Source organism: Puma concolor, chromosome B4 (genome assembly GCF_028749965.1).
Source record: "Puma concolor isolate L17-30 chromosome B4, mPumCon1.1.hap2, whole genome shotgun sequence".
Taxonomy (NCBI): domain Eukaryota; kingdom Metazoa; phylum Chordata; class Mammalia; order Carnivora; family Felidae; genus Puma; species Puma concolor.
The window spans coordinates 12,478,796-12,494,712 of record NC_141673.1 but is presented as its reverse complement, the minus strand read 5'-3'; the positions used below and the strand labels follow the sequence as shown (position 1 = coordinate 12,494,712).

Here is a 15,917-nt window from a genome sequence, read left to right as displayed (position 1 = left end):
TGGGGCACCTGGGTGGCTCAGTCGGTTGGGCGTCCGACTTCGGCTCAGGTCATGATCTCGTGGTTGGTGGGTTCCAGCCCCACATCCGGCTCTGTGCTGACAGCTCGGAGCCTGGAGCCTGCTTCGGATTCTGTGTCTCCCTCTCTCTCTCTCTGTCCCTCCCCCGCTCGTGCTCTGCCTCTCTCTCTCAAAAACAAATAAACACCAAAAAAATTTTTTTTTAAATAAAAATAAATGTTCATCATAGTTTCTTCTTGCCTTTTTAATGCATTGTATTTGAGAGATCTGCCAAATCTAAGGTCACTAAGATTTTCCTTTTTGATTTACTCTATATTTTTTATGGGTTTCACTCTTCCTTCGAGGTCTATCATCTGCTTCTGGGCCGAGTCTTGAAAAACGTATAGCTTGGCCAAGGCGTGAGAGAGGCAGGCGTGTCTTCTAGGCTCGAGGGACCACCCTGAGCAAAGGGCCAGGGGGATGTGTGCCTGGATAGTTGGGAGGGGTAAGTATTTCTGAGACCGGCATGCGTGGTGTGACGGTGGCAGGTGGGGTGAGGTGGCCACCACCAAGGGCGGAAGGCCAGGTGTGCCAGAAGGAGATTGCACGGTATCCCAAGGGCAGGGGGAGCTAGAGAAGGGTGTTGACCAGAGAGGAGTGATGTGGTCACCACAGCTACCTTATCTGCAAAATCCGGGGCAGGAGGCGGGAAGGAGATAAGGCACGGAAAGGTGTTCCATTGGTGCGTTGGCCAGCTTCTCTCACCCTCTTTGGCTACCCAGCCCTCTCAGAAGGCTCGTGATAAGCACCCTGAATTAACTGTTAACATTTCCTGGTGACTATTTGTCCCACTGCTTTGGGGACCTTTTTGTTACTTAAAAAAATTTTTTTTAATGTTTATTTATTTTTGAGAAAGAGAGACAGAGCATGAGTGGGGTAAGTAGGGCCGAGAGAGGTAGACACAGAATCCGAAGCAGGCTCCAGGCTGAGCTGTCAGCACAGAGCCCGACGCGGGGCTCGAACCCACGAACCTCGAGATCATGACCTGAGCCGAAGTTGGACGCTTAACCCACTGAGCCACCCAGGCACCTCTTTTATTACTTTTATAAAACAAAATTCAACGGAGTGCATTTAAAGATCAAATTGACTTTATTCAGTGATTCACGAGTCGAGCAGCATCCCATGTCTGGCAAATAGAAGGGAGCTCTTTAGGGTTTTTATGGGCAGAAGTTGGGGTGGGGAGGGCAGTGAGACAAAGAAGGAGTGGATTATTTCAGGCAAGGTCACCTTCCTTTAGGGGAAGGGTGGCAAGGATCTCTCGGGCTGACAACCTCACTCGTCTGGCCAAGGCAACTCCAGACTGGGTACAGGTAACATTCCCGGAAGAGGCAGAAACTACAATGAGGTTAGATGTTAGTCTTGGTTTGCTGCCGTGTGGCTTAGCTCAAGTGACTCCATTTGGGGCCTGTGCTGTCTTTTTTCTTTAATGTTGGGAGTGTTCATCTGTCGTCTGTGACACTTGTGGCAGTTTCTCCCAGTATGTCGGGGGTTTTGGCCTTGAGAACCGCGTCGCTTGAAACCCAGAAAGCTTTAGTGTTTTGTGGCCTAGTCTGAGGATGTTTTTATGGTTTGGGCTTGTCTGCCTCGCTGAGAAAGGCTGTGCTCCATTTAGGCAGCGCCTGGCCCTCGGCTCCCCCTTCTCCTCGTCCCCCCCGACCCCTGCTGGGTCAAGGGCATATCCTCTTGGGTGGTCAGGACTACCCCCCACCCCCAGCCTTGTTAACCTGGGATGCCCCCTGCCTGTGGAGAGACCCAGGCAGGTCTCCTGATTCTCCTTGAACCATCATCCAGCAGGGGCGAGCCTCCCCGCAATTCCCCAGCCTCGGCTGGGGGCCTCACCTCTGTTTTTCACATTTAGAGCCTTGGGAGACCGCTGGGCCTCCCCTGCAGTCCAAACCACTTCTGTTTTCCAGGCGGGCGGCGGAGGGTGGTGCCCCGGGAGTGCTGAGTCGAGATTTCCACGTTCCCCTCCAGCAGCTGCGTTTCTGCTGAGTCACGGTTGGGAGGGGGGACTCGGAGACAAAGGGAAGGCAGATTTTGCTGAGTCACCGGCTGCTTCCTCAGCCTCCCTCTGAGCGGTCTGGGTGAAAGGACAGCTTTCACAGCAGGCAGGAGGAAGTGAAGCTTCCAGAAAGGAGCAGAAGCCTCCAATCGATCTCCAGTCTTTGCACGTTGTTTCAAAGCCCGGTCCCAGACATCTCAAGGGTGATTCGTCCAAGACTCAACTGCTCAGCACGTTCCCCCCACCCCCTCCTCTGTCACAGTAAACTGGCAACTCCAACTTCTGCCTTTAGAATACGGATATCCTGTCCTCTCACCCTGTCCTGTCCGAGCCCTGGATTACGGCGATGCTCAGCCTTCGGCCCCCAGCCTTCTTCAGGCCAATTTGCCCCTCAGCAACCCCAGCGATCCATACCTAGTGAGACCCGCCTCTCCCAGCTCCGAGCCTTGCAGCCTCACCTACTTACCAAAGGTCCTTGCAAGAGCCCGCAGGCCCCAGGGGCTCTGTCCCCGGTCTCCCCTGGCTCTGCTCTCCCACCTGTCCCTCCCTCTCTCTGCAGCGGCCACACTGACTGCTGCTAGGTTTGGCCCACCTGGGGGCCCAGGGCCTGCCTCTCCCCTCACCTCCCAGCCAGTGAGCCCGCCCTGACTTGACCTTGACTGAACATCACAATCCCGGAGTCCTGCTGACCCTTCATCAGATTTCTCCTACCATTTCTTCTGCCTCCAGCCAGGGAAAGCTCTCAACTTCCAGGGTTCCTGTTAGATTAGATTAGGCCTGCCCGAGAATCCAGCAGGATCGCCCTACCTGGAAGTCTGTAACCTTCATTACATACGCACAGGGCAATGGTAACATAACAGAGCCCCAGGTTCAGGGTCTCTGTGCATCTCTGGGGGGCTGTGATTCCACCCACTACAGAGAGAGAGAGGGAGAGAGAGAGACGCCCACAGTGAAAAGAGAAACCAGGCTTGGAAGAACGCTAGGCTCAAGGGAGGCCTCAGTATTTCTTTCCGCCCATATTTGTCTTCTGTGCCCCCTGGCCCCCCTTCTGGATCATTTTCCCTTCGTCCCAGACTTCTTCCAATTAGGATCCTGAGCACGCATGCCCTATCAAGGTGGGCTTCGAGCCTCTCTAGCCCTCCTACGAATCGGGTCCAATCCAGAGGCTCAAGCATTTGACCCTGAAAGAAAGGCTCAGAGAAAAGGTGGTGGGTTCTCTAACAGAATAAAGCTTTCATGGCAGCCATTCGTTATGCTGAGAGATGACAGAAGGGAGCAGTTGAGGGAGAACCCGCAGGATCTCTCTCTCTCCATCTGTCTCCTGCTTCCCAAAGCTGAGGCTCTCTGTTCCTGGTATAAGGAAGACAGGCTTGGAGGGGGCACGTCCTCCTTTCCTGTTGTAACAAATATCGCAAACATAGTGGCTTAAAGCGATGCACATTCAGGGGCTCCTGGGTGGCTCAATCCGTTAAGTGTCCGACTCCTGATGTCAGCTCAGGTCACGATCTCACTGGTTGTGGTTTCGAGCCCCGCGTCGGGCTCTGCGCTGACAGCGCAGAGCCTGCTTGGGATTTTCTCTCTCTCACGCAAAATAAATAAACTTTAAAACAACAGCAACAAAAATGATGTATGTTTATTCTCTAGAGATCTGGGGGTCGGAAGTTCTAAAATGGGCCAGCGGGTCTGGTCTGTGCTTCTTCTGGACTTGTGAGGATACACTTCCTCACCTTTTCCAGCTTCTAGAGACTCCTGCTTACCTTGGCTCATGGTCCCTGACTCTATTTTCAACACAAGCATCTCCCAGTCTCGGTGTCCTGTTTCTCTCGTCACATCACTTTCTGTATCTGTAACCCCGCAGCCTCCCTCATCAGGATTTTTGTGATTACATTAGGCCCACGAGGATAATCTCCCTGTCTCAAGATCCTTAAAGTAACCACATCTGCAAAATCCTTTCCACCCTGTATTGTAACATATTCGGACGTTCTGGGGAGTAGGATACGGACATCCGGGGGGGGGGGCATTATTGAGTTTACTACAGGAGGAGAAAGAATACCATTTGGATCATCCTAATTGCTTGAGGACAGGGAAGGGAAAGTCAGGAAGCTGAATCAGCATGCAGAAGAACCCCCAGCTCTATACTGGGACAGAGGAGAGAGCCAGATCAGCTCTGACCTGGATTGTCCCCCGGGGTTGTCTGGGTGTGGGGTCTGTTTTGGACAAGTCTGAGGCTCCCTGGGGCAGCAGGCAGGATGAAGAGCAAGCCTGGACAGAGAACCAGCAACCTGTGGTCACTGAAGGCTCTGTGTCCTACCGGTGCAGTCTGGACAAGTCAGTCCCCACTTGGGGCCTCTGCTCCCCCAGGTTAAATAAGAAAGAATCCGATCACACGAGCATTACTTTCCGGGATTCCCGAATGGACAGGCTCTGGGTGTGCTGATGGGAAGCTTTCAGATCTTGACAGGCTCATCCCCTAAATTGCTGGGGCTCAGATGGGCCCCTCTATGACAGGGCATGTGGTGAGAGGCTTAGGAACACTGGCTCCAGCTTCAAAGCACCGTGGTTTGAATCCTGGCTCTGCCGTCTCTGGCTATGTGACTTGCGAACACTATTAACCTCTCTGTGCCTTAGTGATTACGGGGACAAAATGGAGATGAAAATGACAATAAGCTGGAGGGCTGATGTCAGGACTCAATGAGATCCTGCCCATAAATAAGGTCTCTGTAAGTGCTCTGTAAAGCCTGGCTACGATTGCAGTTTGTAGTTTGATTCCAGCCCTTTCCGGCAGCCTACCAATAACATCACGTTTCGCAGTAAGAGATCTTGTGGCCTATCTATTAATTCATTCCAATCAATCAGTGTTGATTGTCTGCTACCTGCCAGGCATTGTACCAGACTCCAGGATTAACAAAACAAAGCAAACACCCTGCCCTCCAGGAACTTGCATTTTAATGAGGTCATTGGTTTCTAGTAGCCCTAATTTCTAGCAAGTTCTTGGCAACTTTTTTTTTTTTTTTTTTTTTTTTTAATGTTCTAGCAGCTCCCGTTCTAGTTCTGACCTCTGTGAGTCTCGTCACCTCTGGGAGATGACATCCCACCTGGACGTTTTGAAATCTTTGTCCCAGGCTACCTCAGTTCAAGCCCTTATCTTAACCTCTCTGCCTCAGTTTTCTCATTTGTAAAATGGGCATAATAATGCCAAACTTATAGAGTAATTGTGAGGATTAAATGAGCTGATGCATGTGTTTATATAGTAGCTGGTGCACAGGAAGTGCTCGGTGAATATTAGCTGTTAGTATTGTAAACCTTGTTCATAAAAGCAGAGGTGGTTATATGGTTTATACAAAGGACCGAACTCCTTGGCAAAGCCCCTCTATCTAGAAGGCTCAGCAACCCCCAGATCTCAGGATTGATTTGGTGACTGAAACTCAGATGAGTGACCCTGGAAGAGGGTGGCTCATGGGCCAGAACTCTGAGCGCGGATTAGATGGACCCATTGCCCACCTGTCCCTGCCTGGGACTTGCAGACTGTCTCCAAGCAGCAGAGCTTTCTAGACATGCACAGACGGAAGGGACCTCAGGCCTCAGCTACCACAGTCCTCCAGCTGGGAAATCCATGCTTGACAGACCATCCTCAAGCCTGTACTTGCATTTTTTTCAGACTTGGGCATTTGCTACCTCTGTTTCCAACCAACATACTTGTACTGAGCCAAAGTTATGTTTTTATGATTTGTTTTATGTTTTTTGTTTGTTTTGTTTTGAAGTAGGCTTCACATCCAGCACAGAGCCCAATGCGGGGCTTGGACCCTGAGATCAAGACCTGAGCTGAGATCAAGAGTCAGACGCTTAACCGACTGCGCCACCCAGGCGCCCCTGTGTTTTTGTTTTTAAACTTAGAGTCTAGGGGCGCCTGGGTGGCGCAGTCGGTTAAGCGTCCGACTTCAGCCAGGTCACGATCTCGCGGTCCGGGAGTTCGAGCCCCGCGTCAGGTTCTGGGCTGATGGCTCGGGCTCTGGGCTGATGGCTCGGAGTCTGGAGCCTGTTTCCGATGCTGTGTCTCCCTCTCTCTCTGCCCCTCCCCCGTTCATGCTCTGTCTCTCTCTGTCCCAAAAATAAATAAAAAACGTTGAAAAAAAAATTTAAAAAAATAAAAATAAAAAAAAATAAACTTAGAGTCCAGAATTGTGGCATTGGGACGGCACTTCAGGAACTATTCAGTTTTGTCACCTGGGCTTACCCAGTGTCCTAAGTGATCAATCTCATGCAGAACTAATTCAATAGTAGATCAGATAGGGAACAGCTCTGTTCCAAGATGAGTCAGCTGTGACGAGCCGTGGAAGAGTGCCCTACGCATGCCAGCAGGAAGATAGCTTTGTGACAGACATTGCTCTCAAGTTGTGTACCAAGTGTTAGGGCAGCCTGGAGGGGGAGGGCAGACTCAGACTCACTCCCAGGTTTGGGTCCCAGTTTCCTGCTTTATGTGTGACCCGGGGCACGCCCCTTCATCCCCCCCGCCCCCCAATCCCCAGCCTCAGTTTCCCCGTCTGTAAAATGGTAGTGGTCTACCCCACAGAATAGTTGTGGCGATGAACTATAAAATCAGTACAGTCTCTAGCACTTAATAGGTGCTTAAAAAAATTAAAAAGGCCCTAAATGTACATGTAAAGTGAGAATGAGGGAGGTTGTCAGCTGAGAGTCCCCTGAGGAGGTGACATTTAGGGCTATGCCGGCAGGGTCTGGGACTGGTAAGTCCCAGCTGTGGCCCGCCTGCCTCCTGCTCTGAGACTCAAGCCCCCGAGCTTTCTGGCTCTTTCAGATTCCTGGGGAGCACAAGTCCCATCCTGGCATGGGGGTGCCTCTGGAAGGGACAAAATCACACAGTTGCTCAGATTTCCAGACATTGTTGCCTTTTTTTTTTTAAGCGTCCTGTTTTAAATTGCTTTGTTTTCCGAGGGTCATATGACCGCTCCCCCTCCACCCCCGCTGGCCTGGGGCGGGCGCGGCGCGGGTGTTGCAACGTCGGGCCGAATGTGGGGATCAGCTGCTGGCCGCCACGTGATCCGTCCGGGCGATAAATGGACGGCGCGGCGCGGCTCGGCACAGTCGCCTTCGCCACTCCTCCCGCGCGTCCCGAGACGTCGGAGCCAGCACCCAGCACCCAGCACCCAGCACCGCAGCCAGCACCGAGCGCCGGCCGGATGGAGCGCCCGCAGCCCGACAGGCAAGTGAGGGGTGCGGGGCGGGGGACCGGCCTCTCCCCGGCGGGCAGCCCCTGCCCTGCCGCCCAGCTCTGGTCTCCAGTCCCTCCCCGAGACAGAGCCGGGAAGCCACATCGCTCACTCCCTTGGGTTTCCCGTTAAGGAGAAGCTGGGTTTCAGTCTCGTCCGGTGGGCCAGTTAGAGGGATAAAAGGTGGCTTACCTGGCTGGCTCCCCGGCCCGGGCTGGGGGACCAGATGGGTGTGACCCTATGGTATCCCAACTTTTTTTTTTTCTTTTTTTTGTATTGGACTTTTGAATGACCTTGGAGGTGCTCTCTGCTTAAATCTAGGATCCCTGGGGCTGCCCAGGCTGGGTGACAGTGGCTGGTTCTCTTACCAGAGCCCCCTGGTGGCCATGTCCTTGTCTTACTACTTGTCCGGCACTTGAACGAAAACACCACTGTGGCTTTCCTGGCCCCATTTTACAGATGAGGACTTCACAGACCAGGGAGGCAACAAGCCCAAGGTCCCCTTGGCTAGCAGGTGTCTGAGCTGGGATTTGAAGCACCGTCTGTCCGCCTCCCAGTCTGGCTCCTTCCCTTCTCCCAGGAGTTCAATGAACATGTACAGAACAGGGGGTGATGTTTCTGGAAGGGGGGGTGCGGGAGAGAAAGGAGACATGACAGTTCTGCGGGAAGTGGATACAGACATATGGCAGAAATACTCCCAGAAAGGGATTCTTTTGAGTAACGCAGAGTTTCACAGGGTTTTTAAACCAAGCACTTTTATGATGCGCGTAACATTTATTTTTTATTATTTAAAAAAAAATTTTTTTTTAACGTTTATTTATTTTTGAGACAGAGAGAGACAGAGTATGAACAGGGGAGGGGCAGAGAGAGAGGGAGACACAGAATCTGAAATGAGCTCCAGGCCCTGAGCTGTCAGCACAGAGCCCGATGCGGGGCTCAAACTCACGGACCGTGAGATCATGACCTGAGCTGAAGTTGGACGCCTAACCGACTGAGCCACCCAGACGCCCCATTTTTTTTTTTTTAATTTAAAAAAAAAATTTTTTTTTTTTTGATGCGCGTAACATTTTAAGAGATTTGTACCTGAAACGTCAACAAAACAATTGAATTAAATCTTGGGTCCAAAGCCAATGCAAGCAGTGATGATGTAGAATATGAATGTTCATATTTTCGGGGGCTACTTCTCCCCGGGCATTGCAAACTGCACCCCCTGCTTTTCGCCAATAACTTGGTATCAGGGTTTCCCAGTCGGTTGTAGGACCTGAAGCGCGTTGATGGGGCTGTGTTGGAAGGCAGTTGGGAAGGAAGGTGGCCTATGTATTAGATGGCAGGTTGGAGCGATTTCTGCAGAGGACTCTGATCGCTCTCTGAGGCCTGCTGAGAGGCAGATGGCAGGCTCAGAAGCTCAGCGTGGGGATGAACCCTGCTCAGAGCCACTCTTATTCACCCTCCCCCTCTCTCTCCCTCCCCGCCCCCCTGCAGCATGCCCCAGGATTTGTCAGAGGCCCTGAAGGAGGCCACCAAGGAGGTGCACGTCCAGGCAGAGAATGCCGAGTTCATGAAGAACTTTCAGAAGGGCCAGGTGACCCGGAAAGGATTTAAGGTATGTGGCCTGGTGGGGCCCAGCCCTGGTGGAGAGTATGACAGGGGTGTGTGTGTGTCCAAGGCACCCAGACCAGTGGTTTAAGTGGAAATTCGGCCCAGGGATGCCGAGGGACCAGATGGGCGTGTTCAAGGGAATCATTTTGCAGATGATACCACTGAGGCTTAAAGAGGGGAAGTGACCTGCACAAGGTCACACAGCAAATTCCCAACCTGTGACGGTAGTGCTGTGGAGGGGCAGGGGCCCTAGTGCCATCAACTGAGTGCCTCCTCTGTGCTGGGCATTTTACAGTTTCTTATTCTGTGCCTCCCCTCTGGGTAAGGAAGATGAGGAAGGGAAGGTTCAGAGAGGTGAAGTAGCTAACAGAAGGTCACACAGCCAGTAAGTAAACGGGAAAGGCTGAAATCAAACCAAGGCTTGGTCGCACTTCAGACCTTGCGCTCGTGACGTAATTCTGATCTGCCTCTGAAGGCAAGGGGCAGCACGGGTTCGAGCCCGACCACGACCATTTCCTAACGGTAAGATTGTGGGGACCTCCTCTATGAAGTGGGTTCCAATACAGTGTCTTCTTTTTTTTTTTTTTAATCTTCATTTATTTTTGAGAGAGAGGGACAGAGTGTGAGCAGGCGAGAGGTAGAGAGAGAGGGAGACACAGAATCCGAAGCAGGCTCCAGGCTCTGAGCTCTGAGCTGTCAGCACAGAGCCCGACGCGGGGCTCGAACTCACGGACTGTGAGATCACGACCCGAGCCGAAGTCGGACGCTTAACCGACTGAGCCACCCAGGTGCCCCCTCAACACAGAGTCTTCTTAAGCACCCGCTTCACGTGAGGCACTGATTTTCCCAGCACCGCTGTGGAATTCATGCGAGTAAAAGGCAAGCACTCCAAGGGTCAGGCGGGTGTCTGGTGGTCAGACCTCATCGTGAGGAAAGACTTATTCAGCTTGAACACAGGGGGTCAAGCAGGTGTATCCCCCCCTGCTCCTGACACCCCGCCCTTTTGCAATCGGCACCCTCCCCGCTTCCAACCCAAGAGATGCTGCAGTGACATGTGACATGCAGTTCCAGGAGGCGTGACACACACCCAGTTGGTGTACTGTAGCTGGGGACAGCGGGAGCCGCGGAGGTGACTGCTGGAGTATCCCATAGCCAGCCACTGGGACTTTGGATCTTGCGTCTGAGCCTCTGAGTTCAAAGTGGGCACAAAGATCCATGAGAGAACCCATGCTCGCGGAGGTGATGCTGATGGCGGTGACGTTTATCACCACAGCCTCTTAACCGAGGGCCAAGGGCCAGGCTGTGCCTAGTACTTTACCTGTGTCACCCTGCTTGACTCTCCCATGAGTCCCCTTTAGTACATGCTTGTCCCCTTTGGCAGGGGAGGGGACCAAGGCTTGACTTGACAGTCACTCAGACCTCAAATCGCCAAGAGAGGGCGAGCGGCTTACCCAAGGTCACACAGCTGAGGACCTGCCGAGCAGAGGTTAGAACCAGGTCGGTCACACTCGATAGCCCAAGCTGCTTTGTATCAGAAAGCTGCCTGGATTTCTGCTCTGTTGAGAAAGGAGGCTGCCATGAAGGGTTGCGGCTTAGAAATAACTTGGAAACCTCAACCAGAACATCTTTGTTCTCCTTCAGACTCAAACTTAGAGTATTAACGTGTAATGGCAGTTCCCCAAGCCAAGGTGGACCGGGCCGGTCCCCCTAGACTAGACCAACATCTAGAGGTGTGGGGTTCGGAGTGCGTTTCCAGGGAGAATCGGCCGGCAGATAGTTACCCAGAGGTCAAAGTCCAGAGGCGCCGGAGTCTCCAGTAAGCACTTTCATTCAGGTCCTCCCTTGCTCTAGAGCTGTGCTGGTTCCCTAGCAACGCCTGGGCCTGACTTCAGTTTCATCTCTTACTAGCTGTGAGACCTCGGTTTCCTCCCCTCTCTGAGCCTCCGTTTCCCTTTCTGTAAAGTGGGGACAGCAGCTCCTCTGTTCATAGGGACTAAGTTAGACTGCGTGTTCATCCCATGGAATAACAGGGTTTAGGCTCAGCAGGTGCATGATCGAATTCTCTGGCTGCTGTGTAGAGAGGATTTGTGGCGTGGAGGGGGCAGCAAGAGGTGGGAGCCCAGCCTGGGGAGGTCGTGAGGGTCTCCCCGGGGCAGTGGGGGGAGGGGCCGGATGGGGTTCTCCCGCGAGGCTGGCAGCCTGACCTGCTCGCTCCGGTTTCAGCTGGTGATGGCCTCCCTGTACCACATCTACGTGGCTCTGGAGGAAGAGATCGAGCGCAACAAGGAGAACCCCGTCTATGCCCCCCTCTACTTCCCCGAAGAGCTGCACCGCAGGGCCGCCCTGGAGCGGGACATGGCCTTCTGGTACGGGCCCCGCTGGGAGGACGCCATCCCCTACACGCAGGCCACCAGGCGCTACGTGCGGCGGCTCCACGAGGTGGGGCGCAAGGAGCCAGAGCTGCTGGTGGCCCACGCCTACACCCGCTACCTCGGCGATCTGTCTGGGGGCCAGGTCCTCAAGAAGATTGCTCAGAAGGCCCTGGACCTGCCCAGCTCCGGGGAGGGCGTGGACTTCTTCACCTTCCCCAACGTCGCCAGCGCCACCAAGTTCAAGCAGCTGTACCGCTCCCGCATGAACACTCTGGAGATGACCCCCGAGGTCAGGCAGAGGGTCATCGAGGAGGCCAAGGCTGCGTTCCTGCTCAACATTCAGGTGAGGAGCTGGCTGGCAGCCCAGGGTGGCCACTGTCTCCCCTCGCTGCTCCTGTGGGGACATCGCTCCTACACAGGGGGCGTGGGCTGTGGGTCATGGTTAAAGGCATGGTTAGGGAGTCAGGCTCCTAGTTCTGCCACTTCCTAGCCAGGTGATCTTTTTTTTAATGTTTTTATTTATTTATTTTTGAGAGAGAGAGGAGAGAGCGGGAGAACACAAGCAGGGGAGGGGCAGAGACAGAGAGAGAGAGAGGGAGACACAGAATCCAAAGCAGGCTCCAGGCTCTGAGCTGTCAGCATAGAGCCTGATGGGGGGCTCGAACCTGTGAGCTGCGAGATCTTGACCTGAGCTGAAGTCGGACGCTTAACTGACTGTCCACACAGGCGCCCCACTAGCTGGGTGATCTTACCTCAGTTTCCCCATCTGTAAAACGAGGATGTAACAGCGCCTGCCTCTTAAGAGTTGTTGTGAGAGTCAAGTGAGTTTATACCAATCAAGTCCCAATGGCAGGACCTGGCACAGGGCCAGCCTTCTCACGGTTGGTTTGTGGTCTCTCAGGGTGTGAGAGGCACAGTTGTAGCACTCTGTGGCAACACCGTGCGACAACATAGACTTGTGTGTGGCCGGGTTGGCATTGCAGGGGTCACAGGTGTGGCCGGCAAGGCAGGATGCAAGTTTCTAGCATTGCCTCAAACCCAGGGGGAGCGTGGGCTTTGAGCAAGACCTTGAAGGATGACTGGGCGGAGCTGAGGGTGAGGTTCCTTCTAACCCGGATGTCGTAGAATCCTATAGCTCTCCCCTCCTCCTGGGGGTGCTGTGGGGACTGGGGTCTTAGCTCATGCCTTCCTGGGCCCCTTGGTTCCCAGCATGGCACCCAGCACCTGTTAGGGAGCACCGTCCCTCCCTTGCAGTCCCCTGACCGATGACAAGGGCAAACAGACCTGGTCAAGCCTCCCAGAAGGCTCTGTGTCTTTCGGAGGGGTTCAGAAAAACCCCTCCAGGGGCTTTGGAGCCGCTGGAAGGCTGGCTCTTGCTGCCTGACCTCTGGGTCAGCCTCGGTCCAGGCGCTTCCCCTGCAAAGCCTGGCTAGTGAGCATCACGAAACACACGGACCAAGGCTGAGTGGCACAGGGGGCGGCTGGGTGAGGACAGCGGGCTGCAGGAGCCACATACACTGGGTACCGCTCGCGGAATAAGACTTGGCCCAGGGACACGGGACAAGGGCACGAACAGCCCCAGTGAACCGTGATGTCAGGATGCTGGTTACCGGGGAGCATTTGGGGAAGAGCAGGGAGGCGGTTCTAACGTACTTGTCACCTGTGATGTCACTGAGACGGGCTGTGTGTCTTCTGTCTCTTAGCTGTTTGAGGAGCTGCAGGAGCTGCTGGGCCAGGACGCCGAGGACCAGAGCCCCTCGCAGGCACCGGGGCTGCGCCGGCGGGTCGGCAGCGGGGCGCGAGGTGAGGGTCCCCCCGGGGATGGCCGCTGTGGGAGGGGCGCGGGGCCCAGCTGCGTGTCTCGGGTGCTGCTTGGCTGCCCCGTCTTCCGAGTGTTCCGAGTGACAAGTAGGGCGCAGGCACAGGGCAGCAGCCTTCACAGTGGGGCTCGGGGCCAGCCCTGCAGCCTCTCCACACCTGTTTCCCCATCTCTGAAATCAAGGGCGGTCGATTGGTTCTCGTTCACTGTCACCCCTCCCCCCGCCCCTTTCATGGTTTCTGAGTGGAGACCCCCTGATGGGGGGCAGGGTGTCTGGAAGTGGTTCTAGCAGTTACCCTGCCGTGGGACCCCGGGGAGGCACGGGACCCCTCGGTCTTCTTGCGTGTTAGTCCCCCCCTCATGTGCCTCCGTGGCAGTCCTGAGAGAACATCTGGAAAACTTCCAGAAAGACCAAGGTGCTCCACGAAATGTACCCTCATCGAGCCCGACACGGGTGTGGGCAAGATTGTGGTTTTGGGGGCGGGGGTGAACAGAGAAGTGAAGGCCAGCCCCCTGCTTGGCGGGTTACTGTAGGTCTTGCCCCTCGAGCCACCAGCAGCCTACCCCACCTGCCCTGTGGCTTTCCCACCTGTGCCAGGACCCTGTGGAGCCCTCTGTTGGTGGAACTGCGCCTGGGCACATGGGAATGAGGCCAGTCCTGATGGGATTGGCTAGCTGGTATGCGGGGAGGGGGGGGGTCGTTACCCTAACACAGCAGTTCTCAAAGTGGGGTTCCCCGGAGTACCCCTGGAGGATGTGTCCTCGCCATGCGGGCTGGCTGAAAATGGAAGAGCGGACAGCTGGGAGAAGGAGTAAGCTCCCCGTCTTTGGAGATAACCGAGCAGTGGCCAGAGGGCTCTCTGTCTGCTCTAACAGACACTGAGGAGGAAGTGTACTAGAGGCTGCCGAGACCCTTTTGCTGTGTTTTTCTGTGACACCCATACTCCCACCCGTGTCCACCTGTTGGTGACGTTGCCCCCTTTCTCTCTCTCAGATGCTGCTCTCACGGAGACTCCCAGAGGGAAGCCCCAGCCGAACCTTCTCTCCCAGGCGCCGCTCCTCCGATGGGTCCTTACCCTCAGCTTTGTGGTGGCAACAGTTGCTGTGGGGCTTTATGTCATGTGATTGCAAGGGTGCTGGCCCCTCAGGCTGTGAACTCTGTCCCACCGAGGGCCCTCTTTCTGGAGAGGGCACGTCTCTTGGCTGGCTTCCTTACTGTAGGCAAGGGGGGCTGTCTGGGCCCCCCGCCTGCCCTGTCCCTGCGTCCCTCTCTCTCTGGAAAGGGAGGAAGAGCCTGCGGCATCTTCCCCAACCGAAAGCACATCCAACTCAACGACTTGCACTTCCAAACTGGGATGAGGGGTCCTGCCTGGACCCTCAGCAGCCCCCGTTCCTGCAGCAGAGCCCAGAAGACATGGCCAGAAGTGGCAGCTGTCTTGAACCTCCCCATGCCCCGAGTTCGCGGTCTCCTTGACACGCCATGACCGCTTGCCCCGTGGGCTATGGCAATTTTTATACAAACGTGCAAAGATGTTGTGTCTTGTGTTTGTCTTGTTTTTGTCAGAGCCACTTTGTCTTCCTGGCTCAATGTGAACTGTGGTATTTTGTTGTGTTCTGTTTTTATAGCGGGGTTGGGGCGAGTTTGGGTGGGGGGTGGGGAGGGAGGTGTTTAACGACACTGTGGCCTTGGTCGCTAACTTTTGTGTGAAATAATAAACTACGTTGCCTGATAGTAACTTGAAGTGTTTTTCTTGGGCGCTGTTACCCTTGGGGAACTGACCTTTCCCCCACTTGTTTCTTGAATGCCTGGTGGGGAGAAGGGGCGAAGGTGGGGGTGGAAGGAACCAGTTTCGGATGTTGGTCCCTGGTGTGGGAATGTGGGGGGCGAGCTTTTGGGCAGCGGGCGTGTGCAGCTTTGTGCGGAACCTTTTTGGATGCAGGACTGCTTTACTGAGGATGGCGTTGCCCTGTTAGGCGGCAACGAGCAGCTTATGGGATAAAATTTATCTAGTCGGTAACAGCGAATCTTTGGGACTACAGTGAGATGTGACACTGCTATGGAGCGCGGCTGTGGACATTCGTTATTAACCTCTGTGGGGCTCAGTCCTGCCATCTGCAACACGAATGCGGTGAGACCCACATCACCTGCCCGTCTGGAGAAGCAACCGAGAGGCGTGTAAAATGTCAACATCGCCCAACGTCAGCTCCTATTTTGAAAGGAGGGTGATCGGGGTTTTGTGATTTGGGCTAAGCGATTTTTGTGTCACCCCACCTGTCATCTCGTTTAATCCTCGCAGCAAACCTGCGCAGGGTGCTCTGGGGGTCAGGAAGGATTTAAGCCAGGTCTGTCCAGCTCTAAAGCCCCAATTTTTTTCCCCCTAAGTCATGAGAGCCACTGACATATTAATAGTGCAGCTTCCCGATTTGGGAAAGTGAAAAGCCCTCGCTTAAGGTGTAGTTGAGAAAGCAGGGGACAAAGTGTTTCCTTATACCACTAGCACGTGATGACTGGGGAGTTTGGAGAACTTTGTCCTGGCTTTGTCACGAAGTCTGGAACCTTGGACAAGGCACTTGGCCTCCTTTTGTTCACTGGCAAAATGAAAGTAATACAACGACCTTCCGCAGCTGGTGGAGGGGCCAGGGGTGTCTAAACACCCGTCTGTGGACAGTGCTGTCAGAATCACCCCAGGGGATCTTGGGTCCCACCTGAGAAGCTCTGATTCTGGAAACCTGGGGCAGGATTCTGGAATCCTGTTTTGTGAAAAGCTGAGAGAGTCCAAAGTGCAATCAGGTCCAGGAGCCACTGATTATGATGACATTATGTTTGCAAAGAGTAGGCATTC

At 54.3% G+C, this 15,917-nt stretch overlaps 1 protein-coding gene across 1 annotated transcript; it reads left to right on the top strand.

Moving 5' to 3' along the window:
* Positions 1 to 7,096: 7,096 nt before the first annotated feature.
* Positions 7,097 to 14,810, top strand: HMOX1 (heme oxygenase 1). The gene is made up of 5 exons (XM_086712382.1): positions 7,097 to 7,277; positions 8,767 to 8,887; positions 11,107 to 11,598; positions 12,959 to 13,058; positions 14,069 to 14,810. The coding sequence occupies exons 1-5, from the start codon at positions 7,132 to 7,134 to the stop codon at positions 14,197 to 14,199; spliced, it is 990 nt and encodes a 329-aa protein (XP_086568508.1). The 5' UTR covers positions 7,097 to 7,131; the 3' UTR covers positions 14,200 to 14,810.
* Positions 14,811 to 15,917: the final 1,107 nt, after the last annotated feature.